General features: G+C 38.3%; 2 protein-coding genes across 2 annotated transcripts in view; both read right to left on the reverse strand.

Moving 5' to 3' along the window:
* Positions 1-11,379, reverse strand: part of LOC140934679 (uncharacterized) — a 30,554-nt gene extending 19,175 nt beyond the window's left edge. Inside the window, exons 1-3 of the mRNA XM_073384261.1 lie at positions 10,815-11,379; positions 5,278-5,628; positions 3,882-4,033 (exon numbers count right to left, since the gene is read on the reverse strand). Of these exons, the coding sequence (XP_073240362.1) occupies positions 3,882-4,033; positions 5,278-5,628; positions 10,815-10,893 (582 nt within the window). The 5' untranslated portion in view covers positions 10,894-11,379. The remainder of the gene's footprint in view (positions 1-3,881; positions 4,034-5,277; positions 5,629-10,814) is intronic.
* A 1,129-nt stretch (positions 11,380-12,508) lies between these two features.
* LOC140933608 (receptor-type tyrosine-protein phosphatase F-like) overlaps positions 12,509-15,000 on the reverse strand; it is a 16,017-nt gene continuing 13,525 nt past the window's right edge. Inside the window, exons 9-10 of the mRNA XM_073383211.1 lie at positions 14,916-14,976; positions 12,509-14,048 (exon numbers count right to left, since the gene is read on the reverse strand). Coding sequence (XP_073239312.1) covers positions 13,848-14,048; positions 14,916-14,976 — 262 coding nt within the window. The 3' untranslated portion in view covers positions 12,509-13,847. The remainder of the gene's footprint in view (positions 14,049-14,915; positions 14,977-15,000) is intronic.

Genomic DNA, 15,000 nt, shown 5'->3' on the forward strand with positions numbered 1-15,000 from the left:
AATTATGCCAAACTGTTAGTTTAAGATTTGTACACAAGTATATTTAATTCTAACACTCAGAAACAATACTAATTTCGAACCTGTTTCGGGCAGAAATATACGCCATTCAACATGTAAATGCTCGAACGATTTTGTTCAAACTGTCTTGCTGTTATTTTTTGTAGTCTTTATATTCTCAATATCCTCCAAAGTGATAATAACAGTAATAGAGTTTATGCTCTTGGGAATAAATATGTTTTGGGCCTTCTCATACATCATTTTAACCCTCACCTAGAGGCCACGGGGCTAAGATAAGTCGGGCCCGACACATATTTTTACCCGTGAACATAAACTTTATTGTTTTATTGTCAAAAGTTCAAAACGAGTCATACAATAGTTCCTTTCAGATCTTGAGAATGTTCAACTTGTAAATGCAATACGCTTTTCTTCCCCGTTTAAAAGTTGTGTAAACAATGCACTGCTTCCATGGTCTGTTGCATCGGTGTCGAGCAAGAACGTTCCCTCTCTGTTCAGAATAGTCGAAGCCTGTTGTCTTGATCTTTAACTGTATCAATAAATGCTGGACAGAAAATTTTTCTAAGTGGCTGAAGGAACATCCTGATAAGCTGAACTGGACATAAACTGGATATTGGACAGCTGCAGCAAGAGCTTGAATACTTTCTTTTTCCAATAGTGTAGCGCGCGAATTACGTCAGAATGACTGATTTGCAATACAGAGGAGACGTCGTTACATCATGTTGCCATGGTAGCAAAATGTTTGGATGACAACAAACCGAAAATTCACCTAAAAAGTAAACTGATTCGCACTGTTCCAAACTTCATCGATCTTATTCAATTTCATTTAATTTGTCAAGTGTTGGCAAAATTTTCTGGATTTAATCCGAAAGGACCGTATCCGAGTTTAGAAAAAGAGAAAGAAACTTTTTGTGTTGTGTTCACGTACTCCGTAAAGCGGGCGCGAGAAATTAGGAGGTTTCATGTCCCAGTCGTGCAACAGTGGCTAAGAAATGTACAAAAAAAAGCGTAATGCTCGAGCAAAGTTGTTGTTTTGCTAATATAAACCTATCGGGGTTTTTTTGCCGTTGTCGTTACTGTGGCCGTCGTCGTTGCTTAATATCAGCTCTGTTGTTGTCATCCCATCCTCGAAGACCCAGGGGCAGATAGTGGGGGCGAGGGAAAGTCTAAACGGGCGGAAAAATAAGGCGCGAAGAAAAGTAAAGAACGACACACGACAAACAAACATGAAATTTTATGACAAAAGCGAGGAATTCGCTGATGTTAGTTTCAGTTTGTTTGTCTGAGTTTCGAGTCTATAAATAGTAAATGCATGCACGCAGCGTTATTGGCACAGTTGTTCAAGTATGTACCTGGCGTAACGCGTCCTGTTTTTTAGCCTGTTCCAGGCGTTCAGAGAGTAGAGAGCGGCGGTAAGTGGGAAACGAGTTAAGTTGTACACCGGGAAAATGGAGGTGGGGGTGGGGGGGGGGGGGGGGGGGGTCGGTAAGAGCGAGAGAACGCCTGTAAACATTGTTAACAAAGGGTCGTTCAGGTATACTGGATTCTTATTGGTCGATTATGACACCTTCTGTTAACACTCGAGCACTGGGGACTTTGATGAGGAATGCGATATGGAGGGAGAGAGACATCTGTTATCGAATCACGCCGACATCGAAGCTACTATAAACAATGCAATGGAACATTTCCTGTATGAGGAATCTTTTCGTGAAGAGCAGAAAATTTGCTTGAATCTCGTTCGCCGAGGCCAGGACGTTTTCGCTATTCTTCCAACAAGCTCTGGGAGACTTTCATTTTTCTACTCTTTCCACGAATAATAAACGTAACCAAAGGAAAAGTTGGCGAGTCAATTTCCACGATCATCATCGTTGCGCCTCTCGTAGCCATAATGAAACCAAGCTCAAGCGATTTGGAATAACAGCAACAACAGCCATAGGTTGAGGGCAAGAGAAAAGCATGGACGAAGACACGGCAATGTCAGGCAATGTGAAAGGAAGGTGTGCGTGTGAGATCATTTATGGAAGCCCAGAAAGGCAAAAAAATCTTATTTGAAAGGTTATTTAGCCGCAATAAAAGGATTAATTCTTTAACAGAGGTCAAAGAAAATCAGTACTTAACTGCATCTGGAATCAAATTCTAAACTCAGAAACAAACCGCAGGGAATAATTGCCCAGTATGCATGACTGACCGTCTAAATGTTAGACTCAGCGACAGAAATTAGATTTGCTTAGTTAAGGAAGGAAAACCTCTGATGTTGTTTATTGAAAGCTAACTCAAAGGTCACTTTTGACACTATCACGAGCTTATGGGTCGCGTCTAGCCTGTCAGCACTTTGTAGTTCATGTCACAGTTACGCGGTCGGCGGTCAGTTAAGGGCGGAAAGAGCTCTGTAAGGGAATTTTTACAGTTCTCTCCCCCTTTCCCCCTCTAGTCTCACCTCGTTATTTTTTTCTTCGTGAATTTTTCTCCCGCGCTCTACTATCTGAACGCCTGGAACAGGTTACCTGTTTTTGAACTCCGAAGGGAAGCTCCTGTTTACCAACAATTTCGCCATAATTTCGCCAGTCGCTGTTGGACATACCATTAAGTTTTTTGGAGCTCTACTGCGAAGGCTTGCAGCAAGGAATACAGCAGCTTCTTTTTGGCTCCAACCATTAATAACAGAATTTTTTTCAAATGATCTCGTTAGGGGTACTCAACGACTGTTTCCTGCAAAATATCTTTTTGAAGAGCCAAATATTCCCTAGACGATTCTGTAGCAAAGGGAAAGCTACCATTTTACAGGTGACTGTTCCATTCAAGCCTTCGAAACTTACCAGTTAACAACTTCCCAACGTTTTCAGAAGTTGTATTTTTTGTCACAAACAATTTTTTAGTGCCACTGGGGCAAGGAGGTCTAAAATTGCTCTGGATAGACTGAATGTGTTTTTTTTTTCAGTGTATTTAGGAGGAAATAAATTAAGGGGTACATATTGTAGTGTGACTCCTCCTGAATACAAGGCTAATCCTGAGCTTTAAAACAGTATTTAAAGAAATGCTTATTAGTGAGCTAATAATATTTAGTTAAATCCAACTAGTGGTCTATTATCAATGCTGTGTTCCGATTGGTTGAGCTGCTGCTAGGCTATATGTTATAGCCCATAGTAACGAAAATTACCGGCTTTGAAAACCAAAACAATGGCGGCTGAATCGCGTTTTGCTAGCTAAAGTTGTTTTGTCACGATATTCTTGACCAGCTAGTTGGATTTTGCTAAAACAATAATTATTCCTCTCGCCCTCCTGGTCTCTGAGTCAATAGTCCATTCGGCCTTCGGCCTCATGGGCTCAGAGCCCTTTATAGGGGTCGAGGAATAATTGTTAAGTATTATATACTTTCAAAGTTTTCCTTGTGACCACTCTCGTAAATGACTAGCACTGCACTGTGAAACCCCATTTGAATTGTGATTTAAGCTCTGTGATGAAAAGCTTTTTGCAAGTGGCTGCTTCCAAGAGCAACAGCATGAGTTGGTCTTTAAGATAGTTTTAACGTTTTCCCAGGCATACACTCAGTTACCTCTTGAATAGATGTATTGACGTCTTGATCCAATTTAGGGAAATACACTACATCATCACAAATGGATAGTTAACTTTGAATGTGATAAGTAACAAATAAGAAATTAAACTATAAATATTATTTTAGCTGGTGTAACAGTAATTAACAACATACATCATAAGCTTTCTGTTAAAAGCTCTTATGAGCCACTACCCTCAATACTTTCATCACTTGGTCAGTTATGACAGCCCATTCTTATAAATGAACAGTTTTAATTGTGATCATTCCATTCCCCTTTTACTGATATGTATTTCTGGGGTATTCGCTTCTTTACCTCATTAGATTTTGCTTGTGCTGAGCCATACCAGATCCTGTAACACAGTAACGAAGTAAGTTTTCTCATATGAGGGGCAGGTTCCCATGTCAACGTGAGATTCCTTTTTCCACTCTCCATTACTTTAAAATTTTGTGGCATTGTACAATGAACTGAAAAAAAATCGTTGAGATAAATAATATAATTCTAACCAATAAAAGAAACAACAAAAGATATAATTATGTAAAAGACATTATATGGTCCAGTAGTAAATACCGTATTGCTAATTACTCTTGCAGATTGGGATTAAAAAATACGCAAAGTCAAATATATTTTGCAAAAATGTAAATGTCAAACTTTGGATTTGCATAATTTTAACAAACATTTAGTGTCCACTTTCCGGTGGCACTAAACCGAACGAAACTGCAGTTTAATATATCCTTTGCACCAAAGTAGATCTAAGGGGACTGGAAAATAATTAAAAAGGAATGGGATGTTAAGTGAGTACACAAGGGGTATCCTACAAGACCTACAGCAGGATGACATTGACTCAGACGAAGTAAGCTTGCATGCCCCAATATATTCATGCGGACAAGATAATAATTATCTTATACTATATTTGTTTTGGTCAACCTCGGCGTAAAACATAATTATTATGCTAATAATAATAATAATTTCTTGAACATGTTGACTGGGCACTGTTTATCAAGGCTGCAAATGAAACCTCTTTTGTGAAAGGACATCATATTGGACTTCCCTCCCTCCATTAGCCTGCAGGATACCTATGCGCCGATCCCCCAATTAAGCAAGTCTCAACTTCATAATCCTTGGGAGTGTCATATTAATAAAAACTCTCTAAGAAGATTGCTTCTGGCATTAGTGCGATCAAGTGCATTATGTATTTTCTCCCTCCTGAGATTCTGCTTAATTCACTCGTCCAGCCACATCTGTTGATTACTGTGTAATGTAGTGTGGGGAAACTGTTCTAAGAACTTACCTTCTAATTTGCAGAAGTCGCCGAATCGTTGCTCACATTCTAGCTTGTCCATCAGTGCGAAATTAGTGACAAGCAATAATGATGCATAGCATTGTAAAAAACACAGCTCATGCACCAGAATATCTGACTTTGCATTTAGTTTGTTGCTGCAATTAAATTACTTATAACCCAAGAAGAAAATGAATGCAAGCTCACTAATTCCACAACTCCACACTGAAAAGAAGCCTTTGTTATAGTGGAGGTGTGCTGTGGAACAGCTTGCCTTTGGAGGTCAGACAATCAACATCCATACACACCATACTTCCAATTGGAAGAAGAAATAATCTTACTTACAGAGAAGGAATACACTCTGTCACAATAAAAAGTGACAGACTATTGTCCCATCACTATTTCAATAAGCAATAATCCTTTAGAGCTTACCAATTGTCGCAAGGCGACAGGCTTTTTTTCTAGTAACATAAGATCCAGAGGAGTTTGTCAGTTTCAGGATGAAGTAAAAAGACACTGGAAATAAACAACCTTCACATGAAATGCTGCATTGCAATTGCCCTTGCTGCAATGACTGCTGTGTTGTGTTTAGAGAACAGCCAAACTGATACTTGTACTCTTCAGTTTTTCCCGAAATATCAGTTGCAAAAAATACTGAGTAAGAACTGGATTCAGCAGAAGAGGTACTCTCTGGACTGTTGGGAGGATACCAAATAATATTTACTGTCTTAAATCCTTCATCACCAGCTTCACACCATGCCCGGACCTTCATATCCATGGTAACTGCAAAGAAATTTATAAAATAGATCATGCAAAATTCACTAGACTACACTGGTGATGATGAATGGTAAAATCTCAGACTCTTCAAGACTCGGAGACCTTGGTTTAACTCTTTTCCAGACAACTCAAAAAAGAGAAAAAATTGCCATAGTTATTTTGAAAATTAATTACTCAGGGGGTCATAAAGAGCAGCATAGAAGGCTTTACCTCTTTGTAAAGGGCAAATAAAATACCCTTGCAGGAAAAAATTTTTTTTTCTCTAGTAAAACATTCACAAGATGTCCTTTTGTATAATTTTTATGCAAGCATTTTTAATAAAAATGTAATTTTTGGAACAGTTATGTCTGGTTTGAGGAAAAAGTCAAAAAGAAAAATTTTTTCCTTGATATGTAAGATATAACAGACCACCCAATGACATAGAATTTTTTAAAAATTAATTTTCTGCAGCCATCAGATTATGCTAATGGTAAATACTCATTTGCATACTGGAATTCTAGTCTTAAGCATCAGTTTCTGAGACAATCTCTTGCTTCAGACGCTAAAAAAACTTGTTTCCAGCAAAATATTGAGCTCTTGATGTGGAAAATTGATTTCAAGAAAATATGCGAGGTTTTGGACTTAGAAGCCATTCTGAGAAGCATTTCATTGCCAATTGAAAAACATGTGGTCTTCATTGCCGAGAGTAAACATGTGCAAGTGAAAGGAAGCAAGCTCGCTTACATCGATTTGTCGTTCTCATTTCATCGCTGATGACCCAAATCACTTTTATTTTCACTAGAAGACACTCCTTCTCAGGGAATTCTAAAAGTGCTTCTTGGCTGTTATTAAAAGGCCACCATAAATAAATTCTTCCTGCATCACCGACCATTTTTTCCAAATTTTCAAAACTTTGTGTGTCAAAGTTTTTCATGGCCAGAGGCTGAAACTAACCCTGTAATTGGCTGACTGTCTCCTTTCTGTGTACCAAATTTGGTGGCAATTGGAAGTAATGCTGATTTTTTTACAATTTTTTTTCGAATGATTCCTGCAGGAACCATTTTTGCAAAAGCGTCTGGAAGAGAGTTAAAATCTGAGGCAAAAGGTTTATGGTTTAGGGATAAAGAAACACCAAAAACTACCCTTGAGACATGCCAAAAATTCTTCCACAATTTTGAGATCAGATTAGTATTTCTAAGACCTACAATTTTCCAGGTACTAAGTAGGTACTGGTACATCCCAAACCAATATTTCTCTTAACTAATAAATCTCTTAATATAAATATTAAGTTCTAGCATTGTTAAAGACTAATTATTTAGGAACAGCAGGAGGTTAATCTAGATTTATAAAAAGAGCTGAATGTTTAAAGCTTGTTTATTGTGCAAAGGGTCACTTAAGTACTGCTTTCTTTGAATTTTGAAGTGGCAACTTCGAGGAGTCCCGTGGGACATGATAAATCATCGTGGGGGCTGGCATGACTTTTAAAAGAAAAGATTGCGTCTTCATGGTGGAACAGCTGAAAAGCAAAGGATTGCACAAGCTTTGCTCTGTCTGCATACTTGGCTTCAAGGGCATTAGACAAGCTACATTTAATAGTTAAAAGAGTAATATGGTCCCTTTTTAATTTCCTCAGGATAGAGGTATTTGATCACCTAAAATGAAACTATGATGGGGCATTTGAATGGCATTTTAACTGAAGCAGTGGGAATTTGAATATTAATTTTTGAAAAAAAATTCAAATGTCCAGGGGGTTGACTGGGAGGGGATGTTGAAGCTTTGACTTGAGACTCTGCTCACTCGCAGGGTAAATTTTCCAAGGAAGAATGAAAGAGACTCTACCAGCAGGGTAGGGTAAACAATGTGTATTAAAAGCACTGACTAGAGAAAGTTTTAAAATAATTCTATTCATAACCCAGCAGGGCAGGGGCTAATCCGGATTTCAAGGCAATGGGGATGATTGAAGGTTTTCTTTTTGGACTTGACATTTTCAATTCCAGCATTTTTTTGGGTAGGAAAATTTGGCAAGTATTTTTTTGGGAGACTTGATTGAAGTAGAGATATTTTGGGGTATTCAGAACAATCTGAAGTTTTGATGGTAGTGCCTGTGTATCCAGGCCACGTAGTTCTGCAAAGAGAGCATAGCCAAAGATGTTTTATAACATAGCATGCATGCATGCTTGCCCTATATGAGTCCTATTGAACTGCTGTGAACAAAATCTTTAATTCCATATGCCCTTGCGTAAATAAAGATTTTTTTCATGATGACGTGTTAAGCTGTGTTTTTTGTCTCTTTTCCTAAGTACCCAAAAATGGATGGCAATGATGGAAAACTTTCCAGTTTTTTTTAGAATTGAGCTTCGTTCTAGCCTCTCAAACCAACAGCAAAAGTGGTGAAGATGTTTCACAAACAATAGAGCCTGAAGGATTTGTTGAAAAGTCTGACATAAAGACTGACATGCAAGTGGGAAAAGACCACCTAGTTGTTCTGTGTCGGAAAAGATCCAATTTGCATAAAGTGTCCTCTGTTTTTAACGTTTGTTTATCTTTCACAAAACAAGTTAACTATAAAGAAAGCTCAATAGCAAAAAATTGTGCACATTTGTTATCGCCGAACAATCCAACTGAAACCGGAAAATTTCTTTTGCAATAACAAGACAAATTACATAAGAAGACATAAATTTATTACTCACAAAACATTTAATTGAAACCAGGCATTCTCAAGAAGCTGTAATGACCAGCCATTATTGTTAGTAAATGAATATAAGTTTAAAGTAGGATGACACATCTCATCACTAAAAAACAATTTTTCTGGATTTCGCTGAGCAAAACGTAAAAATCTTTCAGCAAATCCAAACCATACTCCACTCAAGCATGTGAGTATTTTAACTTTAGGTGGATTTTAAGACTTTTTAACTTTGTTTCTACTTAGTTTCCATTGATCGTTAACAAATAAATAAGCAATTAATTTTCTTTCTCAGTTTTATACAGAAAGAATTTTCATTCAAACTAGATGATTGTGGCGTGTTTGTAATCAGCCAATAGAAGCGTTTGTTATTGTGCCGTGCGTTACGAGAATTTTGCAGTTAATCAAAAGGCAACATTTTTGTCAGCTATGTTATAAAAGAATTTGCTCACGCTTTTAGCTGTGCATATATCGAGTTATGGATGCACTTGGGAAGTTTTCCCACGTGCATCCATAAGCATGAACAAATTCTTAATTGCCACTGTTTTAACATTTCACACATCACATCAAATAGAACATTTTGGGGTTAATTTTTGGTTCAGAGATTTTTTGAGTTTTGATTTTTGCCCCCATTCGATCATTCCTGTTACTTGAAATCTGGAGGCTCCCTTGCTTCACACGGATTATTATTGCTCCAAGAAGAAGGCTCTAACAAGCAGTATGTACACGTCTGCACTTTACCCGCCTGCATTATGTGTGAGTCTCACACCTGCGGACTAAAGACGTTGATCTCGAGCATCAAGGACAATTTATCACCCTAACTGACTCACAAATCCGGACAAAATGTTCTTTGACACAGGATCAATAACTCAAATTCAATTTAATTTCCACGAAAATCCTCCAAAAAGGCATTGAATGATGATTTTTTGTCCTTACAAAATCGAAACACACTAAAATTAACCACTCCAGAAAATACCATAACACACCATAATGCTCTTTGTTTGTCAACCCAAAATTTTGCATAAGCATTGTTTTCAGTTTCTCTTAGGGCCACTTTAATTCCCGAGAGAAACTGAAGATAATGCCTATGCAAAATTATGGGGTAACAAACAAAGAGCATTATGGTGTGTCATGGTATTTCTGGAGTGGTCAATTGTCATCTTTTAAATAGCATCGGAAGTGCTCTCTCGTTGTCGGAACATCTTCGACATTTTCGGAAACGTTCGGAAAGTCGTCGGAAATCTTCAGTATTTGCTGGAATTCCGTTTACAACAAGATGAAAGACTCACGCATTTGACTCAAAAAAGCTGGCGGTAAACTGTACTAATAGTCTTCCAACTACAGAGATAAAATCAGCGTACTGAATGACGTTCAAGAGTAAGTTACACATGAGTACACAAGGTAATAGTTTTTGCACGGCACATGGTTCTTTGAGAAAACGAGCGGCCAGCAACGGTTTGCAGCTAATGAACCGGGACTGAAATTTTGTAAAGTAATAACCAACAAAAATGCAAGCTGGGAAAACTGCAACTTTTTTTACCTCACAACAGAAAGAATTTTCTCCGTTGAATGAAAAGTGTCCCTGTCGCCTGCTCTCGCCGACTCTCCCGCCATGTTTCAAAGCGAGCCTTGAATACAAGCCGCTGATCAAATTAAAGGTGCTTCATATAATGAATGGCGTGACTTTGATGTTTTGTTATTCAAACTAAACGATTGTGCCAACTTAGAGCCAGATATATATATACTTAAATATTTGTTTTTGTTTTTGAAGGATGGCTTTAGCAATCATTCAGGTATTATTATTACTATTGAAGAGTTTCAGGGTATTTTATACAGGCCACGCATTTAAAGAGCACTATTAAATTAACACTTACAAACGAAAGCGTGACTGAAAATTTACAGTTAAAAAAGAACCATTCAGCAATTGAATTTTATCGCTTCTCGAGCGGACTCAATCTTAAGTTAATCTTACGCAATATTTGACGAAACAGCTCGATCAACCACCAAAGGTTACCTTCAATTTAGGCTTGTAGTTATCAAAATTTGTTACATGCCCGCCAGCATATATATATACGTATATACGCATCAAACCGCCTTCAATATTCGACCTTAAAATACACTTTCGAAAAATCCCCGGGAAGCAGGCGAAAACTCAGGGCGGACATACTTGTCTTTCCAATGAAGTTTTAAACACAGAATGCTTGAATCATTTGACCTCCATTTCTAACAAGAGCAGCTTCACGCGATGTATGGATTGAATCAAAAAGTTGCTTTCTGGCTAAAATTTAAAGAGCAAAAAGGCCATTGGAACAAAAAAAAAGGGCTGAAAGATTACTAAATTTTGCCACTGAAATCTTTGCAGTTTATTTTGTATCTTGACAACAACAAGTGTTAAGCAAAAATCCGCGTTAGACTTAGAAAATACATGTCATATTAAACATTGCAGGTTATTTTTAGTATAAGAAAGCGACCTCTCTCGCCTTGGCTTAAAAGTCAACCTGCTGCACTTAAAACAGTTAAAGAGTCTTACCTGTTAGATTATCCTTCCCCGTGACATGATATACGAAAGTCGAACTAAATAAAAACCACAGTACCACAATCAATGCCATCTTCCTCTTCTTTCCATCCGACAAACGTTAGTGCAACCATCATAGTATTTATATCGCAAGATGGCGGGAGTTTCCCCCCGACTTGTGCTTGGTCGTTTCGCCCATGTCGCTAACGACGTGGCAATTTCCCGTAAAAATATAAAAACAAAACGAAATAAATGGAAGCATAAAAGTTGTTTTAAAACTCAGACGTCACTGGCTGATAGAATATAAATCCGATCAACACGTGCTTTATAAGAACCTGGCGAGTTTTATTGTTTGACAAGTAGACATTGTCACTGATTTGCATATTTTTAGGAAATATAATATTCAAGTCGCATTTGTCACAGTCTAAAACAAATTTCGTAAAAGTGACGTTCCGCTTAGTAGTTTTGGCAACCAATCCAATCAATGAGAAAGGAAACAACTCGTACAGTTTCTTTATCTTAGAAATTTCTTTGAAGGTTTGAAAGTTTGTCGTTGCTATGGGCGAGCTTTTTCTATAGATATTCGCCGATTCCGACAGTTTAAATACGAAAACTGCAATTTTAGGTTGAAAGTGCATTAGATAAAGGGAAGACCTGTGAGCTAGGGAGATAGTAAAATAACTAGTCAAAAATTAAGAGGAATAAAGTGAGGAGACAACTTTAAGATTTTCAGCTGTTATGTTAAATTTGTGATCTTGACGAAAATAAAACAACACGCATAAACAACACCGGGGAACTAATGTCGTTGGGAAGTAAAAGGAAAATTATATTTAAAATAAAATATGACCGACTTTCAGTTTCTTTTTTAGAACTTCCCTACCATAATTTCAGATCTATCATGGCAGCTTATGTATATACTGAAAAAAAAAAAACGACAACAAGAGTTCACCAGCAGATGTTTGATATACGCGTCAGCCCAAGTTTACTCACGTTTCTGCAGCATAAATATACCTCAAAAGAGCGGTACGCCGATTAAGTAATTTCCCGCTGCTTAAAACAATGAACAAAAAAACAAAATTATAAATCGTCTCGCGTTACATGAAATCGACGAAACAGATAAATACTGTGGGCCACTTTTAAACTCTATAGTTTTTTACTCGTGGACTCAACAGCTAGTTCAAGAGATATTTACGACCAAGCTTTTTTTCCTTTGGAAAGAAATCTTTAGGTGACCTTAGGTAGATATTTTCGACACTCTTAACAGATCTCATTAAGTAGTTATTAATTATTCATAAGGGACGCTCCTTTTCACTTTGGACGCCAGATCTGATGATTAAGTTACCGTGTTCCCCGGTGTTTTTCATAGAGGCAAAAACTGAAAACAGCCCAGCGCCCCCCGCCCCCTTAAAAAAAATGCAACAAAAGTAATACAAATTCACCGGTGATTCAGAAATTTGAAGCAATAAGCTAAATGTTTAACTAGTATTATCCCACGCGGGATCTCCGTAGAACACTACAAAAGGGCGTGGTTAACAACGCAAGTTAAATTCAGTACGAATAAATTTAAGTGAAAACAAAGTTTTTTCAGTTTTCTATCAGTCTTTGGGTACAATAAACAGTCGGTGATCTAGAGCGCTCTATTAGAAACCATATACAAAAGCATCTCAATAGCGCAAAGCAAACTTTTAGAATAACAGAACTCGTAAGCATTCTGCTTTTTTTAAAATTTTTACTGCGAGATGGCCAGCCATGACTACACAAAATGATACTCTGGCCGATCTACAAAAAGGTAAATTCACCATTTTCACATTGGCCACAAACCACCTGTTTACCCCCTACAGTTTTGCATAAGAACTGTTTTTAACTTTTCCTGGGTACCACAGTCGTCCCAAGACAAATTGAAGGCAATATGCTTATGGGGTTAAAGAAGGTCTATTATCAGCAATGTGGAAAAGGTGAAAATAATTGTCCATTAATTTTTAATCCTTACATAGCGCTCTTTCGCGTCTTTGAAGAACACTGTGTCAACAAAGGATAATTCATCGGTCCCGTCGCATTATTTATACTTAGCTGTACCATAAAACTAGGCAACTACGGAAATGCGAAAACCACGAGTCTTGAAAAGCATCCTGACTTGGATATCCGCGAATGAAATACTCAGCACAGTTGAAAAATGTCAGCAATTCATTCACAGTGTCTTACTGATTTCTCTCTAAATTCTGAAGTTCCTACGGCTACAGATAGCACTATTCGCTATACAATTGAAAAACAAGCCATGGCAAATATCACTTAGTTATTAAAATAATGAACTGGCAACGGTTAAATTATTTATTCCATCGTTTACTTACCAAGTCGTTATACATTTTTATGTTTTTCAATAAAAAACATTACAATTAGATTCAAGAAAACAAGTGAAAAATGCAATTCTTTACGAAAATTATTATTTTCACTCTCTTTAAAGGGGCCCCGTTTTCAAAGCTGACCACTAAGTACTTACTTGCCTAAAAAGTCTGAAAAACTGAGTTGTAAGAGCTGGTGCAACGAAAACAAGAGAACGTCTATGAAGCAGCATATCTCTTCCACTAAAAAGAGGTTTTGCGAGGCGCAAACCAAGACTCATGGTCTTAAAATAAGAAATAAAGGTTCGACCTTCAAGCGGCTCCGGTGACCTACTAGCGTCATTGTGGGGAGGAACGTTGCATGACGACACAAAGAACGGCTGTACGTGTAGCAAACTACGGGTGACTACGTAGAAATAATAAAAGTTAACCAACATGCTGGAAGCTTAAATGAAGCCTATCACGGCAGGTAACGATAATTGCCGGCGACTGGCTGGCATTGGTCGTTCCGGAGTTAGTCCCACGGCCCAAGCAACCGTTTTTCATGACGACACGCACCGTTCTTTCACACAAACTAGTGGAGAGGAGTATTGCGTGACAACAAAAAGAACGGCTTTGTAGGAGGTGAACGTGGTGCTCTCAATCTGTTAGAGCGTGAATACTACCTGGACAAGGAACATTCATCTCAAAACTACTGATAATTTTAGAGTCATATTTCCGTGGAATCGGCGACTTTATCGTCATCCACGTTCTGTTTTGATGTTCTTTGTACTGACAGCATAGGCTGAGAAGTTGTTATCTGCACATAATCTGAGGCCTTATCACTGAGCAAAGGCGTATACGTTTCATCATAAACGCCGCTGTCGTCGTCCTTATCAGGCTCTTTCGGAACGTCGTACGAATGAGGAGGCTGTGTGGAATACAAAATAAAGACAAAAATTACTTTAGTAATAAAATATAACTTATAAAAGCGATAAATCTACGCGATCGCTCCAGCAAGAACAGTGATATCTGCACTCTGATGAACATACTCGCGAAAGAAGCTTGACGGTGCATATTTAGCAGTCGATAAAAATAATAACTTCTTCACAATAAGCCTGTGCCAGGCTCTCTGTCAGTGCAGACGGGCCAAAATAGCGAACGAACGAAAATCGGCCGGAAGAGAGAAGGGGAGAGCCTATAAGTTTTAAACGCCTCAATCCGCCCACTTCCTGAGAAGCCGTTTCTCGAGTCAAAATGTCAAATGTCAAAACGTCAGACGGTGCCGGTGTAGGAGGGTTCCACTAGTCTCCCACGTAGACGTTACTTTTGGCTTGTCACGCAATCCTCTCAACGTGAGGCAGGAACGCGTGACGAACCCTTAAGAACGTCTGCGTTGGAGGCTAGGGTTTCACTTGCTCGACCTGTTTGTTAGACTATTCGCGCGCAAGTGTTAAAGTAAACTGTCACAATTGACCAATCATAGGGTATACCACGAGCTGGCATAGCGGAATGAGGCATTGAAAACAACACTTACAGACTCCACTACTCTGTCTCTCCCCAGACCCTGAGCGGTTTTCGCGCATCTACTTTTGATGCACTTTCCCAACACTCTTGGAGCCTGGAACGGGCTACTTCAAAATAGAGTGAAAGGGGATCATGAGGAGGAACCTGTCGCATGCAAATGAGACAAATATCTTTTCTTGCAACGCTTAAGCATCTTCCATTCTGCCACAAAGGAACGATGGCTACTTTCCCAGTTTCCAACAGAATATAGTTCGATTTTTCTACTACTTACGGCCAGGTCTCCTACAACTTCTGACAGCTTTGGCTTTCTTTTGACAGGCGATCTGTGTTTCCTGACACCAAAATATTTACTGAGT

Source organism: Porites lutea, chromosome 4 (assembly GCF_958299795.1).
Source record: "Porites lutea chromosome 4, jaPorLute2.1, whole genome shotgun sequence".
Lineage (NCBI taxonomy): Eukaryota > Metazoa > Cnidaria > Anthozoa > Scleractinia > Poritidae > Porites > Porites lutea.